Source organism: Onychomys torridus, chromosome 1 (assembly GCF_903995425.1).
Source record: "Onychomys torridus chromosome 1, mOncTor1.1, whole genome shotgun sequence".
Taxonomy (NCBI): domain Eukaryota; kingdom Metazoa; phylum Chordata; class Mammalia; order Rodentia; family Cricetidae; genus Onychomys; species Onychomys torridus.
Window position 1 is genome coordinate 29,277,047 of NC_050443.1, and position 17,742 is coordinate 29,294,788.

Here is a 17,742-nt window from a genome sequence, read left to right on the forward strand (position 1 = left end):
GATCCTCCTGCCTCAGGAGCCGAAATGCTGGGATTGCAGGAGTATATACTATAACGCTCAGCCTCGCTCAGCCTCTGGAGACACACAAGGTTACAGTCACAGTTAAATACCTCCGAACGCTCCACAGTCACTTCCCTTGTCCATTACTAACATCCTAAAGGCACCCCTACACAGTCACAACCACGCAGGGTGGCACACAGAAAGCACAGTATGCTACATCCAGCCATAACTGAACATTCACTCTGGAGACAGTCATTAGCAAAGACAGTCCGCATACACAGCATCACACAAGGTCCTTCCCCCTCCCTTCTCCCCAAGGCACACAGTAAGGATACCCACGCAGTGCTGATGCAGAGCCACGGACACAGAACCCTGCACACACTACTACAAAAGGTAACTTAACCCACACAAACACCGGTCACAGTTTCAACTTTATTCACACTCCCTCCGGGAATAAAGGCTACCGGGCACATAACACAATACAGGAACACGAGACACCACTTCCACAATCACAAGATACCGGTTCCACAACACAAAGCATCACATACGTTTGTACAGCAACAATCAGAGACAGGTGATTACAACAGCACACTTATAAGCACTCACAACTGGTCACACTGCCACAACCAAAACCACATTTAGAATCCTGCAGCCCGGGACTGCTCCCACGTGCACAGTCCCAAGACTCGGGACACGCCGGGTCCCCGCCCAGGACTCCCAGACCTCTCACCTTCGGTCTTCCTTGAACGCGCGTGCGCGTCCGGTTCTGCCGGCGCTAAAGAGTTAACCATGTTGAGATGCAATGTCAGCTCGCTATGGACTCTGGGAAGCGTAGTCCAGAGCCACACCAGCCACGGACAAGATGTCGTCCTGTTGGAGGCTAGGCTTAGTCTATTTCTGAGCGGCGCCTGTGAGGTATCAAAGAAGTTCCCACTCCAAACATCCCACCAGGTGTGATATTATTTGGGTCTAAGTGACAACAATCTACCCAAAGAAACCCCAAAGCCCAAGAAGAGGAGACCAAGTTTGCGCGAGGGAGACGGATAAACGACCCGCAATGCCTTGTGGGAAGTGTAGTCCGAGGCCGGAAAAGCGGGGTTGCAGATAATAGACAACAGCTTGTCCGGGCTTTGGCGAACAAACCCCGGAGCGTCGCGGAGATTTCTGGGAGTGCTCGCTCGTTCTCGGAGTGCGCAGACGCAGGGCTGCGAGTGGACATTTTGGTCTTTGTCCGCGGGTCAGCACGGCCTCTGGGTCCACGTGGCGCCAAAGTAGGAGGTGGGATCTGGGCGTCCTGGGTCGGTGGGGCCGGGGAGGCCGAGGGGAGGATTTCCGAGCTTTGGTGGCGCGGCGCGGGGGTCAAGGGTGGGCCTAGGGCTTCGGGCCTTCGTGGGGGACGGAGGTGGGGGCCTCCGAGGAGCGTTTGAACGTTTGAGACCGAATCTGACCGCAAAGTTTGACCCGTTGTTTGGAATTGTTGAGTGGATGGGAAACTGGGTGTAGGATTATGGGTGGCTGTGTTTTACGAGACCGTGGAGACCGGTGTTGAAGTATCACGTCCGCGCCGCAGTCCCCGTGTCGAAAGTGCTGATCTTTATAACGGGGCCATCTTCCCCAAGAGCATCCGTTTTATTGAAAGACTTGAGAGGAGGAGGAAGCTAAGGAGTGATGCTTTTAAAACAGTGTTGATTAATAGTGAGTTTTATAGCCAGGCAGCTGAATTTTGTAATGTTTAGGAAACCTTAATAAAAATGTTTAGATCTTAAAAAACGATTTTTATACTAAAATGCAGTTGCTTATGAATGGAGGTAGGGTATAGATTACTCTGGCATGCTTAATTATACAAAAATTCGTTTGGATTTTTTCTTTCGGGGTTGCTGCTGCAGACTCCCGTTTCTGATTTTTCAGGTATGTTAATAGAGCTGCCAGGCAAATTCGCATTTCCTTTTGTGGAGCGTCATTCCACTGAAAACCCAGGATTAGAGAGTCAAGGTTTAGGTCAAGCACAGTTCCTCATTTTAAAATATTTTATTTACCTGTATTTTCGTGGCCATGCTTGCTTGAAGGCACGTGTGGAGGTGTGAGGTTAGTTTTGGAGTCGGTTCTGCCGTCCCGCGGTGTGGATTTTGGAGTCGAATTCAGGTTGTCTGTCTTGGAAGCAAACGCCTTTGCCGGCTGAGCCACCTCACTGACCCAGGTTCCTCATTTTTTTAAGAAAACGTAGTTGTTGCTGTTCTGGATCGTGGAGGTCATAACTCCTTCATGAGTCCAGGCCTGTGAATATGTGGCACATGGAAAAACTACCTCTGCCTGCTATTGTCGTCACTGTAGAGGGCACCAGCTTTTTTTTTTTTTTTTTTTTTTTTTTTAAATAGTAAAAGCAAAGCAATTGAGTACCTTTGCAAGTCTTTAAATTTACCAGTGGTAGAACCCCATACCTAGCATGCAGAGGTCCTGAGTCAATCCACACCACCACCAAAAAATTAAACAGTGAAACCCTCACATTCTAGCTGCTTTTCTTTGGGAGATTTTTCCCCCCTTTGGGCTTTGCCTTTTCTTTTAAAGGTTTATTATCTATACACAGTGTCCTTGCTTGCTTGCATAGGGCACCAGATCACATTACAGATGGTTGTGAGCCACCATGTGGTTGCTGGGAATTGATCTCAGGACCTCAGGAAGAGCAGTCAGTGCTCTTAACCTCTGAGCCATCTCTCCAGCCCTAGCTTTGCTTTTTCAAGACAGGGTTTCTCTATAGCGCTGTAGACCAAGCTGGCCTCGAAGTCAGATCCTCCTGCCTCGCCTCTCTAGCTCTGGGATGAAAGGCGTGTGCCGCAGCATCCCCCCCCCCCCCCTTTCAAGACAGGATTTCTCTGTGTAGCTTTGTGCCTTTCCTGGAACTTACTCTGTAGACCAGGCTGGCCTGGACTCACTTGGTAGACCAGGCTGGCCTCGAACTCACAGAGATCCACCTGCCTCTGTCTTCGAGTGCTGAGATTAAAGGCGTGTGCCACCACCACCTGGCCTATATTCTGTTATTTTTGAGATAGTATTTTAATTACATTTCTCCCTTCCCTTCCTTTCCCTTTACTTGAACTCTCAAGTGCCACAGTGTTCATGTGGAAGTCAGAGGACAACTCGAAGGAGCTGGTTCTCCTCCACTATTTGAGCAGGGAAGATTTAACTCAGTATTTAGGCTTGGTAGCAAGTACCTGTACTTGAGCCATCTTGCTTGCCCCAGAGTTGGGAGTTTCTTAAAATTTTTTGAGATAGAGTATCATTTAGCATAGGCTGACTTTGAACTGGCTATGTAGCAGCTGAGGCCATCTCTTTCTATCTACCTCCCAGGTTCTGAAATTACAATGATATACCATCAAAACCAGTTTATGTGTTGCTAGGGATTGAACCCAGGACTTCCTGTATGCTAGGCAAGCAATCTTCCAACTGAGCCACACATCCTCATCCTCAAGATAGAGGAAAAGGGGCACCCAGGAATGAAGACATTCCAAAGCATGTTTGTCAAAGAAAGGTTGCATTTCATTGTCTCTGCAGTAGTCATATATACCGTTGTCTTCCAAGGATTGCTAAGGAACCACACGGGGTGTTTATTGAGGTGCATGTGACAGGATTACAAGTGATGAAGTAGAACTTGCTCACAGGGATGCAGTAACTTAGGGTAGCTTCTCTGTAAAAAAGTTAATGGTCTGATTTAAGATCCCCAGAAAATGTCTGGGAGAGGAGTAAGTACCAACCCAAGTTATATACATTCAGACCTTAAGATTGGTTCTTTATTATTTTATAGAAAATACAGAGGGACTGGATAGTTGGTTCAGTTCAGTTCACTTCAGCAAGCATGAGACCTTAATTCAGGTCCCCAGCACCCACATAATAAGCCAGGCATGGTGGTACACTTGGGTTGTTCTTGTCTCGGACCAGCTAGGGTTAGTTTTTTCATGTAAATTTTAGGATTTGCTTGTCTGGATAAGGAGAATGTCCCCCACAATTGCTATTGAGATTGTATGAAATCTCATTTATGAAATAATTTAGAGGAAAGCAGCATCTTTATAATGTTAGACACTCCTATCTGTGAACATATGCTTTATTCTGATGTCATTTGGAGTCTTAAGTGTTTACATTTTTTTGTTTTGCTTGTTTTTTGAGACAGGGTTTCTCTGTAGCTTTAGAGCCTTTCCTGGAACTAACTCTGTAGCCCAGGCTGGCCTCGAACTCGAAGAGATCCGTCTGGCTCTGCCTCCTAAGTGTTGGGATTAAAGGCATGTGCCACTGCCACAGCCACCGCCACCACCACCACCCAGCTAAGTGTTTACATTAAAAAAAAATATTATTGTGTGAGCTTGGTGTGTAGATGTGTGCCCAGGTGCCATGGTGCACATGTGAAGGTCACAGTAAAACTTGTAAAATTGATTCTTTCCTTCCACATTTATGTGAGCTCTAGATATTCTTTCTTTCTCTCTCTCTCTCTCTCTCTCTCTCTCTCTCTCTCTCTCTCTCTCTCTTTGTTGTTGTTGTTGGAGTTAGGGTTTCTCTGTGTAACCTCCCTGGCTGTCCTGGAACTCACTCTGTAGCCCAGGCTGACCTCAAACTCAGATCTGCCTGCCCTGCTTCCAAGTGCTGGGATTAAAAGCGTGTTCCACCACTGCCTGGGGTTCTAGATACTGAATTTAGGTTGTCAGGTTTGCACAATGAACCATCTCAGTAGCCCTTAACATTTTTTTGCATAGGTTTGTAGCTGGAGTTTTCTCCAGTCCTGTCTGGCCGACAGTCAGGACAAATCTCTCTCACCCGCCAGTCCCACAGCTACTTAGACCCAACCAAATAAACACACAGGGACTTATATTGCTTATAAACTGTATGGCCACAGCAGGCTTCTTGTTATCTAGTTCTTATATCTTAAAGTAACCCATATCTATTAGTCTATAAGTTGCTATATGGCTCGTGGCTTACCGGTATCTTAATATCTTCTCATGGAGGCGGCTGGCAGCTTCTCTCTGCCTCAGCCTTCCTGTTCCCAGAATTCTCTCTCCTTGTCCCACCTATACTTCCTGCCTGGCTTCTGGCCAATCAGTGTTTTATTTATTAACCAATCAGAGCAACACATTTAACATACACAACATCCCACAGCATAGGTTTTATTTTATCACTATTGTTGTTATTATTATTTGAGACATGGTCTTAATATATATAGCCCAGGTTGACTTTGAATTTACATTCTTCATATTTCAGGCTCCAGATCCTGCAAGCTTTAAATATTTGAGAAATGTCTTACGATGTTTATCTCTTAAGTGTTTTTTCTTCTGAGTTACTACAGTGAATGTAATAATAGTTGTTAGACTATATGAAGCTTCTTTGTTTCTGTATTAACATTATTCTTAACTTACTATGTTATTGTTTATATTAAATAATACTGAGATTGAGATGTCATTGTGTTATTTAGCATTTAGTGTAGATAGCTCCTGCATTGTCACTTTATTCTAGTGATGGAGATTGACTGCAGATTGCTAGGCCACACTGCCGTTGAGCCATGTTGGCAGCCACTTGTTTTCTTTATCCTGTGTCTTTTCTCCTGCCTCTTTCATTCCACTGTTTAAGATACTTGAGTGCCTTCATTTTTTTATTCTTGCATTTTGTGGTACAAACCAGTTTGATTGTTTGACATTTGCATCTTGGTAGCCACATTTTATGTTTTCTCTAATATGGTTTGCATTTTTAAAAAGTCAGGACCAGTAAGATGGCTCAGTGGGTAAAGGCACTTGCCACCAACCTTAACAATTTGAGTCCCATCTGTAGAAGGAAAGAACCAACTTCCAAAAATTGTTTTCTATGGACTTGTGTTAGTTGGGTCAGAATTACCTTGTTTTTTTTTTTTCTTTTCTTTTCTTTTCTTTTCTTTCTTTCTTTAAGATCTTTATTGACAGATAATTCATATAGTATACAATTTTCCTGTTTGCACAATTTGATAGACTTTAGTCCAGCATCCTCATAGGCCCATGACACCATCACCATTTCCTGTTTTGGAACATTGCTGTCTTCAATTTCTTTATTTCTTTCCTTTTTTTTTTTTTTTTTTTTTTTTTCTGAATGCCAAATGCCATTTATTGATGGAGGGAGGAGGTCTTAAATACAGGCTTACAGCACAATGGGAGAACCCCAGAGGGCAGAAGTTTGCTTCCAATATTTTACAATCTTGCATATAAGCCCTTAACACCCAATATGCAGGATACACAGACAAGGAACTTCCCTTAAGCATTCAGGAGGGTGGAATCTCGCAGGGAATTAGCATAGGGAGGATATCAAGGTCAAGGTCAGCAAGCAAGGCAACAGTTCCCCAAAACGGGGGCTGGGCTCTACAGGTTCCCTCCCCTCTTCTACTAAAAAATGAGCTTCTGACTTAGGTTGTGTGGGACGTCAGCAGGTCACCTTACCCGTCATGGAGACACCTGTCCAGGCCACACAGGTGCTCTGTCTTAGGTTGGTGAGTGCCCCCCAGGTATTACCTGTCTCTGAATACTCATTATCATACAGGCTCAATCGTGTAAGAGCTGCAGAGTTAACTGCTGCCAAAGATCTCTAAGTGGCGCTGGGCTTGCAATCTGTGTGTTGGACACAGAGAAGACCAACAGAAGTCTTAACCTACCCATAGCCGGTAGGCTAAAAACAACTATAACTATCGATTTAAATTTGTCATGCCCAATAGAATGAAAGATTAATTAAATGTGGTAGCTACTTTTGCTGCCAGGGTCTCCACTGTGCTAGCTATAGTAACCAATTATGAAATGGTAATCCCAGAAACAGCGGTGGTTGTCACTGGTTTTGTTGTTGTTGTTGTTGTTGTTGTTTGTTTGTTTGTTTGTTTTTGTTTTTTCGAGACAGGGTTTCCCTGTATAGCTTTGTGCCTTTCCTGGAACTCTCTTTGGAGACCAGGCTGGCCTTGAACTCACAGAGATTCACCTGCCTCTGCTTCCCGAGTGCTGGGATTAAAGGTGTGCGCCACCACCACCTGGCGGTCATCACTGTTATAACAGCAACGATGGCAGCAGTGATGTCAAATTCTCTTTTGGAGCATGTGGGCATCCACTGGTATGGACACAACTCGAGGAACACAAACCGCTGAGGCCTATTTTTCTCGATCCCAGCATGACTTAAGCTGGCAGCTCTGCAAAAGAACAGCTAAGAACCATAAAGGAAAAAACAGGCAGCTCACAAGGAAAAGAACTAATGGTCTCATAATGGCTACATTCAGGCTCACAAATTTTAAGGTATCTTCAAGGGGGCTAAATGAATTTCAGGAGGCCAAAAAATGTTGCACAGAGCCACTCCTGAGAAGTAGGTACTACTCCAGCTTGAATAGGATTGTGAAAATGAAAATGCTTAGCTGGCATGCTACTGTTAGTGATCTTCAGTGTTATCCTTAATCTCCAAGGTGTCTGGGTGACACGTTCTCAAACATACTTGAAAAAGCAGTTACCATACATTACCTTCTGGAGAATCCAACCACATAGCTGCAGTTCCAAGGCTTATGTTAATGCTTGCCAAAAATTGTAGGCTTTCTATAATTTTTGTTGTTGTTGAAGTCTAACTTTAAGGCATACAATAAGATACAGGAGGGTATTCCAATGTTTTTGTATCTGTTGAGATTTGTTTTGTGACCAAGCATGTGGTCAGTTTTTGAGAAGGTTCCATGGGGTGCTGAGAAGAAGGTATATTCTTTTGTGTTAGGATGGAATGTTCTGTAGATATCTATTAAGTCCATTTGAGTCATAACATCAGTTAGGTCCTTTATTTCTTTGTTGAGTTTCAGTATGGTAGATCTGTGTTTTGGTGAGAGTGGTGTGTTGAAATCTCCCACTACTAATGTGTGGGGTTTGATATGCGTTTTAAGCTTTAGTAATGTTTCTTTTACATATGTGGGTGCTCTTGTATTTGGGGCATAAATGTTCAGAATCGAGACTTCATCTTGGTGGATGTAATGTCCGCATTGTAGTGGGTAGCCATCCCAGCATTGGCCTGGAAGTTCCAACCCCCACTGAGGCTTTGGTAATGGTCACGCCCACAAGGCGGGGCAGAGGAGGAAGCGGAAGACGAAGGATCGGGAAGAACTCACTCTCTTGGTTCCTGGACTCTGGACGCTGGAGGTAGACCGAGCAGAGTTCTCCAGAGTCCGGGAACCAAGAGAGTGAGTACTTCCCGATCCTTCGTCTTCCGCTTCCTCCTCTGCCCCGCCTTGTGGGCGTGACCATTACCAAAGCCTCAGTGGGGGTTGGAACTTCCAGGCCAATGCTGGGATGGCTACCCACTACACCGCATTCTTTTGTGTTCTCGGGTCACGTTTTGCTCATTTGTCAACTCCTCAGCTGCTCTTGTTTCTTCAGACTGCAAACTGTAGGTTTCTGAATCTTCTCCCGGATGGATTTCAGCTGAGCAGGGTAGTCTCAGCAACACCTCCAAGTTGTTGGGTTTCGAAGGATCAGCAGTTGGACCCTGGGTTGGCCTCAGAGAAAGTGTTCAGATCGGTTCCGGTCTCATCCCACAGAGATGGCTCCTTCCCTGGGTGTTGGGATTAAAGGCGTCCCTGTTCCAGGCTCTTGATTAGGAGCTTGTTTTCACTAATTCCTCAGTGGGTAGTAGCTCAGTTTCTGGTCTTTATTACAACTGCATCTTCGCCACCATCCATCGCTCCACCTGCCTGCCTCTGGGGCCCACCTTATTTTTTATATAGTCAGTAGTCATTTTATTCTGTTGAATAATTTCTCATTGTTATGCAATTTACTAATTTCTTAAATGGAAAAACTTATTTTTGCAGGAGTATTCTCATGAATATAATTTTTTTTCCAGAGCTGAGGACTGCACCCAGCAGGGCCTTGCGCTTGCTAGGCAAGCGCTCTACCACTGAGCTAAATCCCCAACCCCTCATGAATATAATTTTTTTAACCCAGATTTTCTCTTTAAAGATTCTCTTTTCAAAATTTAGAGATAATGATTACATGGAATTTCTTCATTCCGGAATATGAGATATCACAATTATTAATCTCTCTAAGCACAATCCTCATACACAGTTTTATTTTTGTTTTTTCTTTCTTTCTTTCTTTCTTTTTTGGAGACAGAGTTTCTTTATGCAGCTTTGTAGCTGGTCCTGGAACTCACTCTGCAGACCAGGCTGGCCTCGAACTCACAGAGATCCTCCTGCCTCTGCCTCCCAAATGCTGGGATTAAAGGCGTGTGCCACCACCACCCAGCTTGTTTTTGTTTCCTGAGACTGGGTGTCTTGTGGCTCAGGGTAGTCCTAGACTCATTATGCAAAAAGGTAGTTTGAGCTGATATCCTGCCACCACCTCCTAGGTGCTGGGGTTACAGGAGCAGTGCACAAACCTGGCAAGTTTTTTGTTGTTGTTGTTGTTTGTTTTTTTAGGGTTTAATTTAGAATCTCATGAATGCTAGGCAAACATTATGCCTTTGAGCTATATACTAAACCATCTGAAATTTTATTGTTCATAATGGGGAGTGTGTGTGTGTGTGTGTGTGTGTGTGTGTGTGTTGAAATGAAAATATAATTACATCTCCCCCTTTTCTCCAGCCTGTCCCATTTCTTCCTTTGCTCCCTTCTAGACTCGAGGCCTTTTTCCTTTTATATATACGTACATGCTTAGTCCATTTACAGTGGGACTTGTATGTCTGTGTCTCAGGGATGACAAGTGGAAATGGATAACCAGACTGTTTCCTCTTCTTAGCACTCCTTAGCTGCCTGTAGTTCTTTGTCTAGGATGGGGGTAGCATGTCTATTGGTGTCATACTTGTTCGTATCCTGTTAAGGCCTCCTTTGTTGAGTATCAAAGGTAAAGCTTCCCTGTCATTTCTAGAAGACACAATCTTACACCAGTTTTCCTGATCCTCTGTCTCTTGCTGTTTTCCGCCGCCTCTTCCACGGTGCTCCTGGAGCCTTAGATGCAACAGTTGTGTCTATTGCGCCTGGCACTCCATGATCAGTTGTTCTCTGCATTTTGACTAGTTGTGGTGTTCTCTGATGGACTCCACCTGTAGTAAAGACAGTTTATTTGCTAATGGGTGAGAGCCACACTTAACTTTGGATATAAGGCTAAGTATTGAGAGTACAGTTAGGGACTGGGCTGATTTAGTAAATTGGCACTAGTGGGTTTTCCTCTTAAGACCCCAGGTAGTTGACTAGGTTTCCAGTACCACACATTATTTTCCTCCTTTTGAGCATGCCTTGAGTCCAGTTAGACAGCTGTTGGTTATTACCAAGCTATGAGTGCGACTGTTGTACCCTTAGGGCTATCTTACTCTGTTGGTTGTTATGATTCATAGGTATCATAGATGCGTGGGATTATTGGTTGCTTCCTTCTCCTGGAAAGTTGCATGGCCCCTTCTAATACTATGAAAACTAGCATTAGATAATGGGAAATATTTGGGTAATACTGACTAACCTACAGGAGGTATTTGTTGCGTGCTTACCATACTTTACTCATGTACCTTTAAACGATTCTTTGTGATCTGTTGTAGAAGCATCTGGGAAATGACAAGTACATAGAACGACATCTAGATCTGGGAGGTCAGTTGAATCCACCAAGGAAAATGGCAAGAAGATTGGAATAATCTTTTCTCTGCTCACAAACTTCATTTCTTTTCTTTCTTTTTTTCAGAACAGACTTCGCTTTTTAAAAGGCAAAACATTTTCAAATCTTCAAGCTTTGAAGATTTTTTTTTTTTTTGAGCTTGAAACACAATTCAGATTTAAACAGGAAGTTGTATGGGAAAGTTGTTTGGAAATCTTCTACCATAGCCTATTTCTCCTGGTAAGAACATCTTATAAGTAGAGTCCAGTGTGGAAATGCCTGCAGTTTAAACACTGCCCCATTTGTTAGTGGAGCACGCAGACTAGAGGAAAAGCTTATGAATTTACCAACTGTGGGGAAGCATATACTCAAGTGTCACATCTCACTGAATATTGAAGTCATGCTGAGAGGAAGCCCTGTGTTTTTAAGGAATATTGAAAAGCCTTTAGCTAGATGACAGATCCCTCAACATCAGAAAATTCATGCTGGAGAAGACCAAGTGAAATTTGCAAAAACAACATTGACTATCAGAAAACTTACACTGGGAAGAAAGGTTTATACTGATAAAGTTCTCTTAAACCTTGTCTCTAACTTTGCATCTGCATGAGAGGCCAGACACTGAAGCCTTAGAACTGTAAGAAATGTGGAAATATCTTCAACCAAGAGTAAGCCCTCAGTTCTCAAAAATTTCATATTGGAGATAAACCTTGTGAATGTGATAAAGCTTCCATTCAGATGTCACACCTCAGTCAACAGAGAATTTTAAGTGGGGGAAGCCCCTTTGCCTGTAAGATATGTGGGAAACTCTTTAGCCACAAATCAAATCTTACAGAGCATGAGCACTTTCATAATAGAGAGAAGCCTTTTGAATGTAATGAATGTGGAAAAGCCTTTAGCCAAAAGCAATATGTCATTAAGCATCAGAACACTCACACTGGAGAGAAGCTTTTTGAGTGTAATGATTGTGGAAAGTCCTTCAGCCAGAAGGAAAATTTGCTTACCCATCAGAAAATTCACACTGGAGAGAAACCTTTTGAGTGCAAAGATTGTGGGAAAGCTTTCATTCAGAAGTCAAACCTCATCAGACATCAGAGAACTCACACAGGAGAGAAGCCCTTCATATGTAAGGAGTGTGGGAAAACCTTTAGTGGCAAATCAAATCTTACTGAGCATGAGAAAATTCACATTGGTGAAAAACCCTTTAAATGTAATGAATGTGGAACAGCTTTTGGCCAGAAAAAGTACCTCATAAAGCATCAAAACATTCACACTGGAGAGAAACCCTATGAATGCAATGAATGTGGAAAAGCCTTCTCTCAGCGAACATCACTTATTGTGCATGTGAGAATTCATTCAGGTGATAAACCTTATGAATGCAATGTATGTGGAAAAGCCTTCTCTCAGAGTTCATCTCTAACAGTGCATGTGAGGAGCCATACAGGTGAGAAACCCTATGGTTGTAATGAATGTGGGAAGGCCTTTTCTCAGTTCTCTACCCTGGCCTTGCATTTGAGAATACACACAGGTAAAAAGCCTTATCAGTGTAGTGAGTGTGGGAAGGCTTTCAGCCAGAAGTCACACCATATTAGACACCAGAAAATCCATACTCATTAAATGCTCTATGAATATCTTCAATATGGAGAAGTGTTCATTAAGAATTTGCACCTCATAGTGCATCGTGTAGTTATTCTGAGGCTAAGCACCACAAATCAGCCAAACGTTTAACATAAAATGTCATAAACACCGGAGAATTCATACTGAAGGGGAAGAAGTTTGTATGATTAGAAGCCTGCACTCAATGAACATAACAGAAAACAAAAGTAATGATGAAACTTTAAACACAGTTATCTACAATTGAGAGTGGAAAACAAGCCTGGTACTGCTAACAGCATAGATCTAGAAGTCTTCACCAGTCTATGAAGTAAATTGTATTAGAAGAAACAAAATAAATTATATTGTCATACAGTAATATGAAAGAGGACATATCAAGGGGACAGAAATTATAGAATGATAATTATGCATTATATGAAAAGAATTACTTCAGATGAACACCAAGACTATGTTTGGAGGCAAATTGTTCTCTGAGGAGCAAAGCTACACACCACAAACTATAAACAACAGTAAAAGTAAAATATGTGGAAATTGAAAGCAGAAATATAAAATGTTATACATTGTACAAGGCATGACCTTGGGAGTGGGAAAACATTTCTTGTAACATTTGAAAATACTTAGTAATTCTCATGAGTAATTATGCTCAGGAGGTTAGGTACCAGGAAATTTACCATTTAGAGTAGCCATCTATTAGAACTGAACCACCTGTTAGGAATGGAATGAGAAGTTTTTAGGTGGACTATTATGCAGACATCCGGCAGATGCAACAGATGAGGTGTGTGTCTACCTGGGCAGATTCTGGAAGTGATGTGGGGAAAAATCAAGTTGCAGAGTGATTCATATAGTACATTAACTTTCTTTCAAGTTCCACTTTCCTTCTTGAAACTCAGCTTATTGTGGTATAAATACATATATGTATGTAAATGTTTGCGATGCATCAGAAGAATGCAGACCCACTCCTGAGAGAGAAGAAGGGAAGGGAGTGAGTGGGAGGGGGTGGGGAGGGCTCCAGCTTTTTATATAAGCGTTCATTCTCTTAAAAACTGCAAGTAAATATATGAAGATACTGGCTAACTTTCAGTTGTGTTATATGGATATGTCTTATTTTTTGTACTTTTCTGTATTTTTAAAAATAAGAATAGAGGTAAAGGTGGGAACTCTGTACCTGTAGAAATGTTATAGTCGATTAATTCTCAATCAAATACCAAGCTTTTATAGAAGATATTTCTAAAACTTTAACAATGAGTGGATGGACATGACACTCTATGTAATGAAATTATCTATTTTATTAAAATTTAAAGTGACAGCATATTCTTCAATCTTTCAACTTTATTTTACTATGTTGAATATGGTCTCCTTGTTACATTTGAGCGTAGGAACTTTAAAGAACTTTAGGTACATGGTTATCACTTGACATTCAGTGTTTTATTCCTCCATCTGTTTTGACAGAAACATGTTTCTTTTCCCAAGGGGTGGTAGGGTGAGTGGCTCAGATCTTTTGGGCCTTCCTGAAGAATTTTAAAATTCCTTCTTGATCATCATAGTTTCATTTGGTACAGAATATTAAATTGTGTATTGGGGTGGGGCGTGTGCATTGCATGCAGATGTGCATGTTCACGAACGCCAGAGCACAGTCTCTCTCGTGTGGTGTTGCTTGTGTTCTGCCCACTCACTGCCCTAGACCAAGCTGACTGACGGCGAGCCCCAGCTCTGCCTCCTCACAAGGCTGGGACTACAAGTGCATACCGCCACACCCAGCTTCTTAAAAAATTTTTAATCATGGTTTTAAGGAAATGGAGTTTAGGTCCTATGCTTGCAAGGACCTTTTTTTTTTTTTTTTTTGGTTTTTCGAGACAGGGTTTCTCTGTGTAGCTTTGCGCCTTTCCTGGAACTCACTTAGTAGACCAGGCTGGCCACGAACTCACAGAGATCCGCCTGGCTCTGCCTCCCGAGTGCTGGGATTCCAGGCGTGCACCACCACTGCCCGGCTAAGTAAGGCAAGTACCTTATTGACAGCTAGCTCCCAGGTCTTGGGGTTTCTTACATTTTGTGTGGTGCACAGGTGGGTGGGTGAGTGGGTGGTGTGCATGCCACTTAGGGGAATCTTGTAGAATTTGGTTCACTTCTTCCACCATGTGGGTTCCAGGAGGTCAAACTCAGGTCCTTAGGTTTGATGGCAAGCCCTCTTATATGCTGAGCCATCTTGCTGCCCCCTCATATATCAGATGTTAATTACATCTACATATGTTAAATATGTTAATCTCAGAACTTTTAAAACATTCGTGTGGCTACATTAGCATGTATCTTACTCTGGTGGTATAATCATGAATTGTATGCTTAGATATATAAACAAATCCTCCCCTTCCAATATCATGAAATGATACAATGAAAAATTGGTCTCTTAATTCTACATTAATTCCTGACCATAAATTTTGTCATGCTGGGTTGGAACCTAGGGCTTGGTGCTTGTTAATTGAATGTGCTGTGCTATATCCCAGGCCTATGTGATTTTTCTGTCTTGCAAAGTTAATCATGACTGTAGTAGTGTATGTATATAGTGATCACATAACCAGTGTTTTCCTTTACAGGTGCTCAACTTCAGTGTAAGAATCACTGCTTGGCTTGTCACTGCCTTCTGGCTTGTGATTCATTAAGTTTCAGATGGGTTCTGGGAATCTGCATTGCCAACAAGTTCCCAAGAGATTCTTATGTTCTTCTAGAGAAACTTCAAAACCATCAGTCTAACCATTTCTATCTGTAGGGTTGTGCTGTCATTTCCCGTGTGTGTGTGTGTGTGTGTGTGTGTGTGTGTGTGTGTGTGTGTGTGTGTGTGAGAGAGAGAGAGAGAGAGAGAGATTTTTCACATCAGCTTAGTGGAGAGCAAATGTATCCTCATGATTAGAACAATAGATAGAAAGCTTTGCAAATCAAGTGTTTGTGTGTCCCTCTAGATCTGTGAGTATAATTGGTGGCAGAATTCCTGACCAGCACACGAGAGATCTTGGGGTGGATCTGACCATGTGACCAGAGGACAGCTTGCATGGATAAGTTCTGTTCTACCATGTGTGTCCCAGGGATCAAACTTAAGCCATCAAGCTTGGTGGCAGTTGCCTTTACCTGCTGAGTCACCTCACTCATCCCTTTTCTAAATAATTTTATTAACAAAACTAAGAATCCAAAAGCAATCTTTTCTCTGGTAAGAATTTCTGGATTCTGTTCTGAGGCTATGTTAAAACCAGAAGCTGAGAAGAAGCCCAGGACAAGCATATTAGAGGAAAGATGGTCCACATTGCCATGTTCACAGTAGCCAGCTTTCGGATTCGTCAGAGGAAGAAAGAGCTGTCTCCAGCATTAATGTGGCCAGGGGTTTGTAGTTTCCAGCGATGGCATAGAAACCAAGAGGACAAATGTGTGATTGTACCTGTATAGATCAGTGTGATTGTGTTCAAGGCCAGCCTGGTCTATGTAGAAGTTCCAGGACAACCAGTGCTGCATTGAGTCTGTCTCAAAGAAAAAGGTGAGTGCTAGGGGTTACATCTGACAACACACCATTTGTACGGTAGCTTATCTCCAATTAAGCTTATTTCAAAGCCTTGGATACATTTTTATGTAAATCTTAAGCAGTGCTCAGCTGCAGAATACACAGTAAATGTTTGCTGCTATTAATACAGTGAATGGAAGATAGGAAGGGTATGGCTCTTCTTAAGAGCCCTTGAATGGCTGGAGAGATGGCTCAGAGGTTAAGAGCACTGGCTGTTCTTCCAGAGGTCCTGAGTTCAATTCCCAGTGCCCACATGGTGGCTCACAACCATCTGGTGCCCTCTTCTGGCCTGCAGACATACATGCAGACAGAACATTTTATACATAATAAATAAATCTTAAGGGGAAAAAAAAAAAAAAAGCCCTTGAAGAGAACCTAAGGCAGGTTGCTCACCATTGTAACTCCAACTCCAGGGGATCAATGCCCACTTTTGGCATCTATAGCCAGTTGCACAAGCCCATACAGACACATAGTTCCCAAGAGTAAAATTTTAAAAGATAAAATACTGCGCTGGAAGCCTAGAGGAGACTCACAGTGAAGCTTGGACATGATCTGGACATAAAGGAGGTAGGCAGTGAGGGTGGATTTGGAGGATTTATGTGCACTGCACCAGCTGTGTGATGTGATGGGGGATTATGCAGACATTCACCTCTGTGAGTTTGCACATTTGTCTTTTATGTGTATGTGTGGACACTTGGCATGTCACAGCACATGCAGAGCTCAGAGGATAAGTTTGTAAAGTTGGGTCGTAACGTCCACATATGTGTCTGGGAAGTAGTTTGGCACCCAGAACTTTGACTAAGCCATCTCACTGGTTCTCTGGCCAATTCTAGATTCTGTGTGGAAGAGGTGGGTTTGGAGATTCTGTGATACCGTGAGTGACTTTTGTGTTACTTTGTTAAGAGTTCAGTGGAGTTAAGTGTGGTGGTGCTCACCTATAACTCCAGTACTCAGGAGGCTGAGGCAGGATTACCAAGAGTTTGAGACCAACCCAGGTTATATGATGAGATCTAGGCAGTCATGGGCTACAGAGTTAAGTCTACATTTAAAAAGAGGAGGGATGTTGGCGAGCTGGCTCAGCAGATAAGAGCATTCACTGCTATTCCAGAAGGTGGGCTCAGTTTCCAGTTCCAGAGGATCCCATGTCCTTCTGTGGCTCCCACAGGTAACCCCACTCATGTGGTATAAAAGTATTTAGAAAAGGGAAGTGGAGATGGAGTATATATTTCTTCATTTGTGTGCATGTATCCCACCTAGTCCTGCAGCCATGTATAAATTAGTCTATTCAGAGGCTTAATATTAATTATAAATGTTTGGTCAATGGCTCATGCTTATTATTAACTAGCTCTTACAACTTAAATTAACCCATTTCTATTAATCTATATTTTGCCTTGTGGTTGGTGGCTTGTTACCTCATTTTTACATGTCTTGATTCTCCTGTGGCTGGCTGGTATCTCCTGACTTCACCACTCTCCTCCCTTCATTTTGTTCCCCTGCCCATGCTTCCTGCTGGCTACTAGCCTGTCACCTTGATTATTAACAATGAGAGCAACACACATTCACAGCCTGCAGGACAGCCCACAGCATGGAATCCATATACTTCCTTAGCAGTTAACACTTTCAGCTATTTACATAATTTTAAACTAGATCTGTTTATGTTTGCACAAGCGAATGCAGTGTCTGAGGAGGCTGTATGAAAGCCTTGGATTCCCTGGAGCCTTGCACTCTTTAACTGCACAGCCCCCTCCAGCTCCTGGAATTCATACTGACTGGATGTGACAGGCTGATGGATCTTTTCAAATGTGTGAGCCAAGTGTAGAATTGGGTAGGAGTTTAGCTCATACAGTTCTTTCTGGCCCTAGTTCCACATGTTCCCTAAATGTTGCATGTTGATTTATGGCTACTAGGCATTCTAACATTTGGTCTTAGACCCCCCCCCCCCCCCACACACACACAGCATTTATTGGTTTTTCAGGGCAGTTTTTCTTTGTAGCCTTTGTAGAC

At 42.9% G+C, this 17,742-nt stretch overlaps 1 protein-coding gene and 1 long non-coding RNA gene across 2 annotated transcripts; both read left to right on the top strand.

The window, feature by feature from the left end:
* The first annotated feature begins 847 nt into the window (after window positions 1-847).
* Window positions 848-10,701, top strand: LOC118584286. Its single transcript, XR_004945021.1, has 3 exons — window positions 848-1,278; window positions 10,534-10,582; window positions 10,674-10,701. It is a non-coding gene; the product is annotated as an uncharacterized LOC118584286 (long non-coding RNA).
* Znf146 (zinc finger protein 146) lies at window positions 10,697-13,508 on the top strand. The gene has a single exon (XM_036183852.1). The coding sequence runs from the start codon at window positions 11,322-11,324 to the stop codon at window positions 12,198-12,200; it is 879 nt and encodes a 292-aa protein (XP_036039745.1). The 5' UTR covers window positions 10,697-11,321; the 3' UTR covers window positions 12,201-13,508.
* Window positions 13,509-17,742: the final 4,234 nt, after the last annotated feature.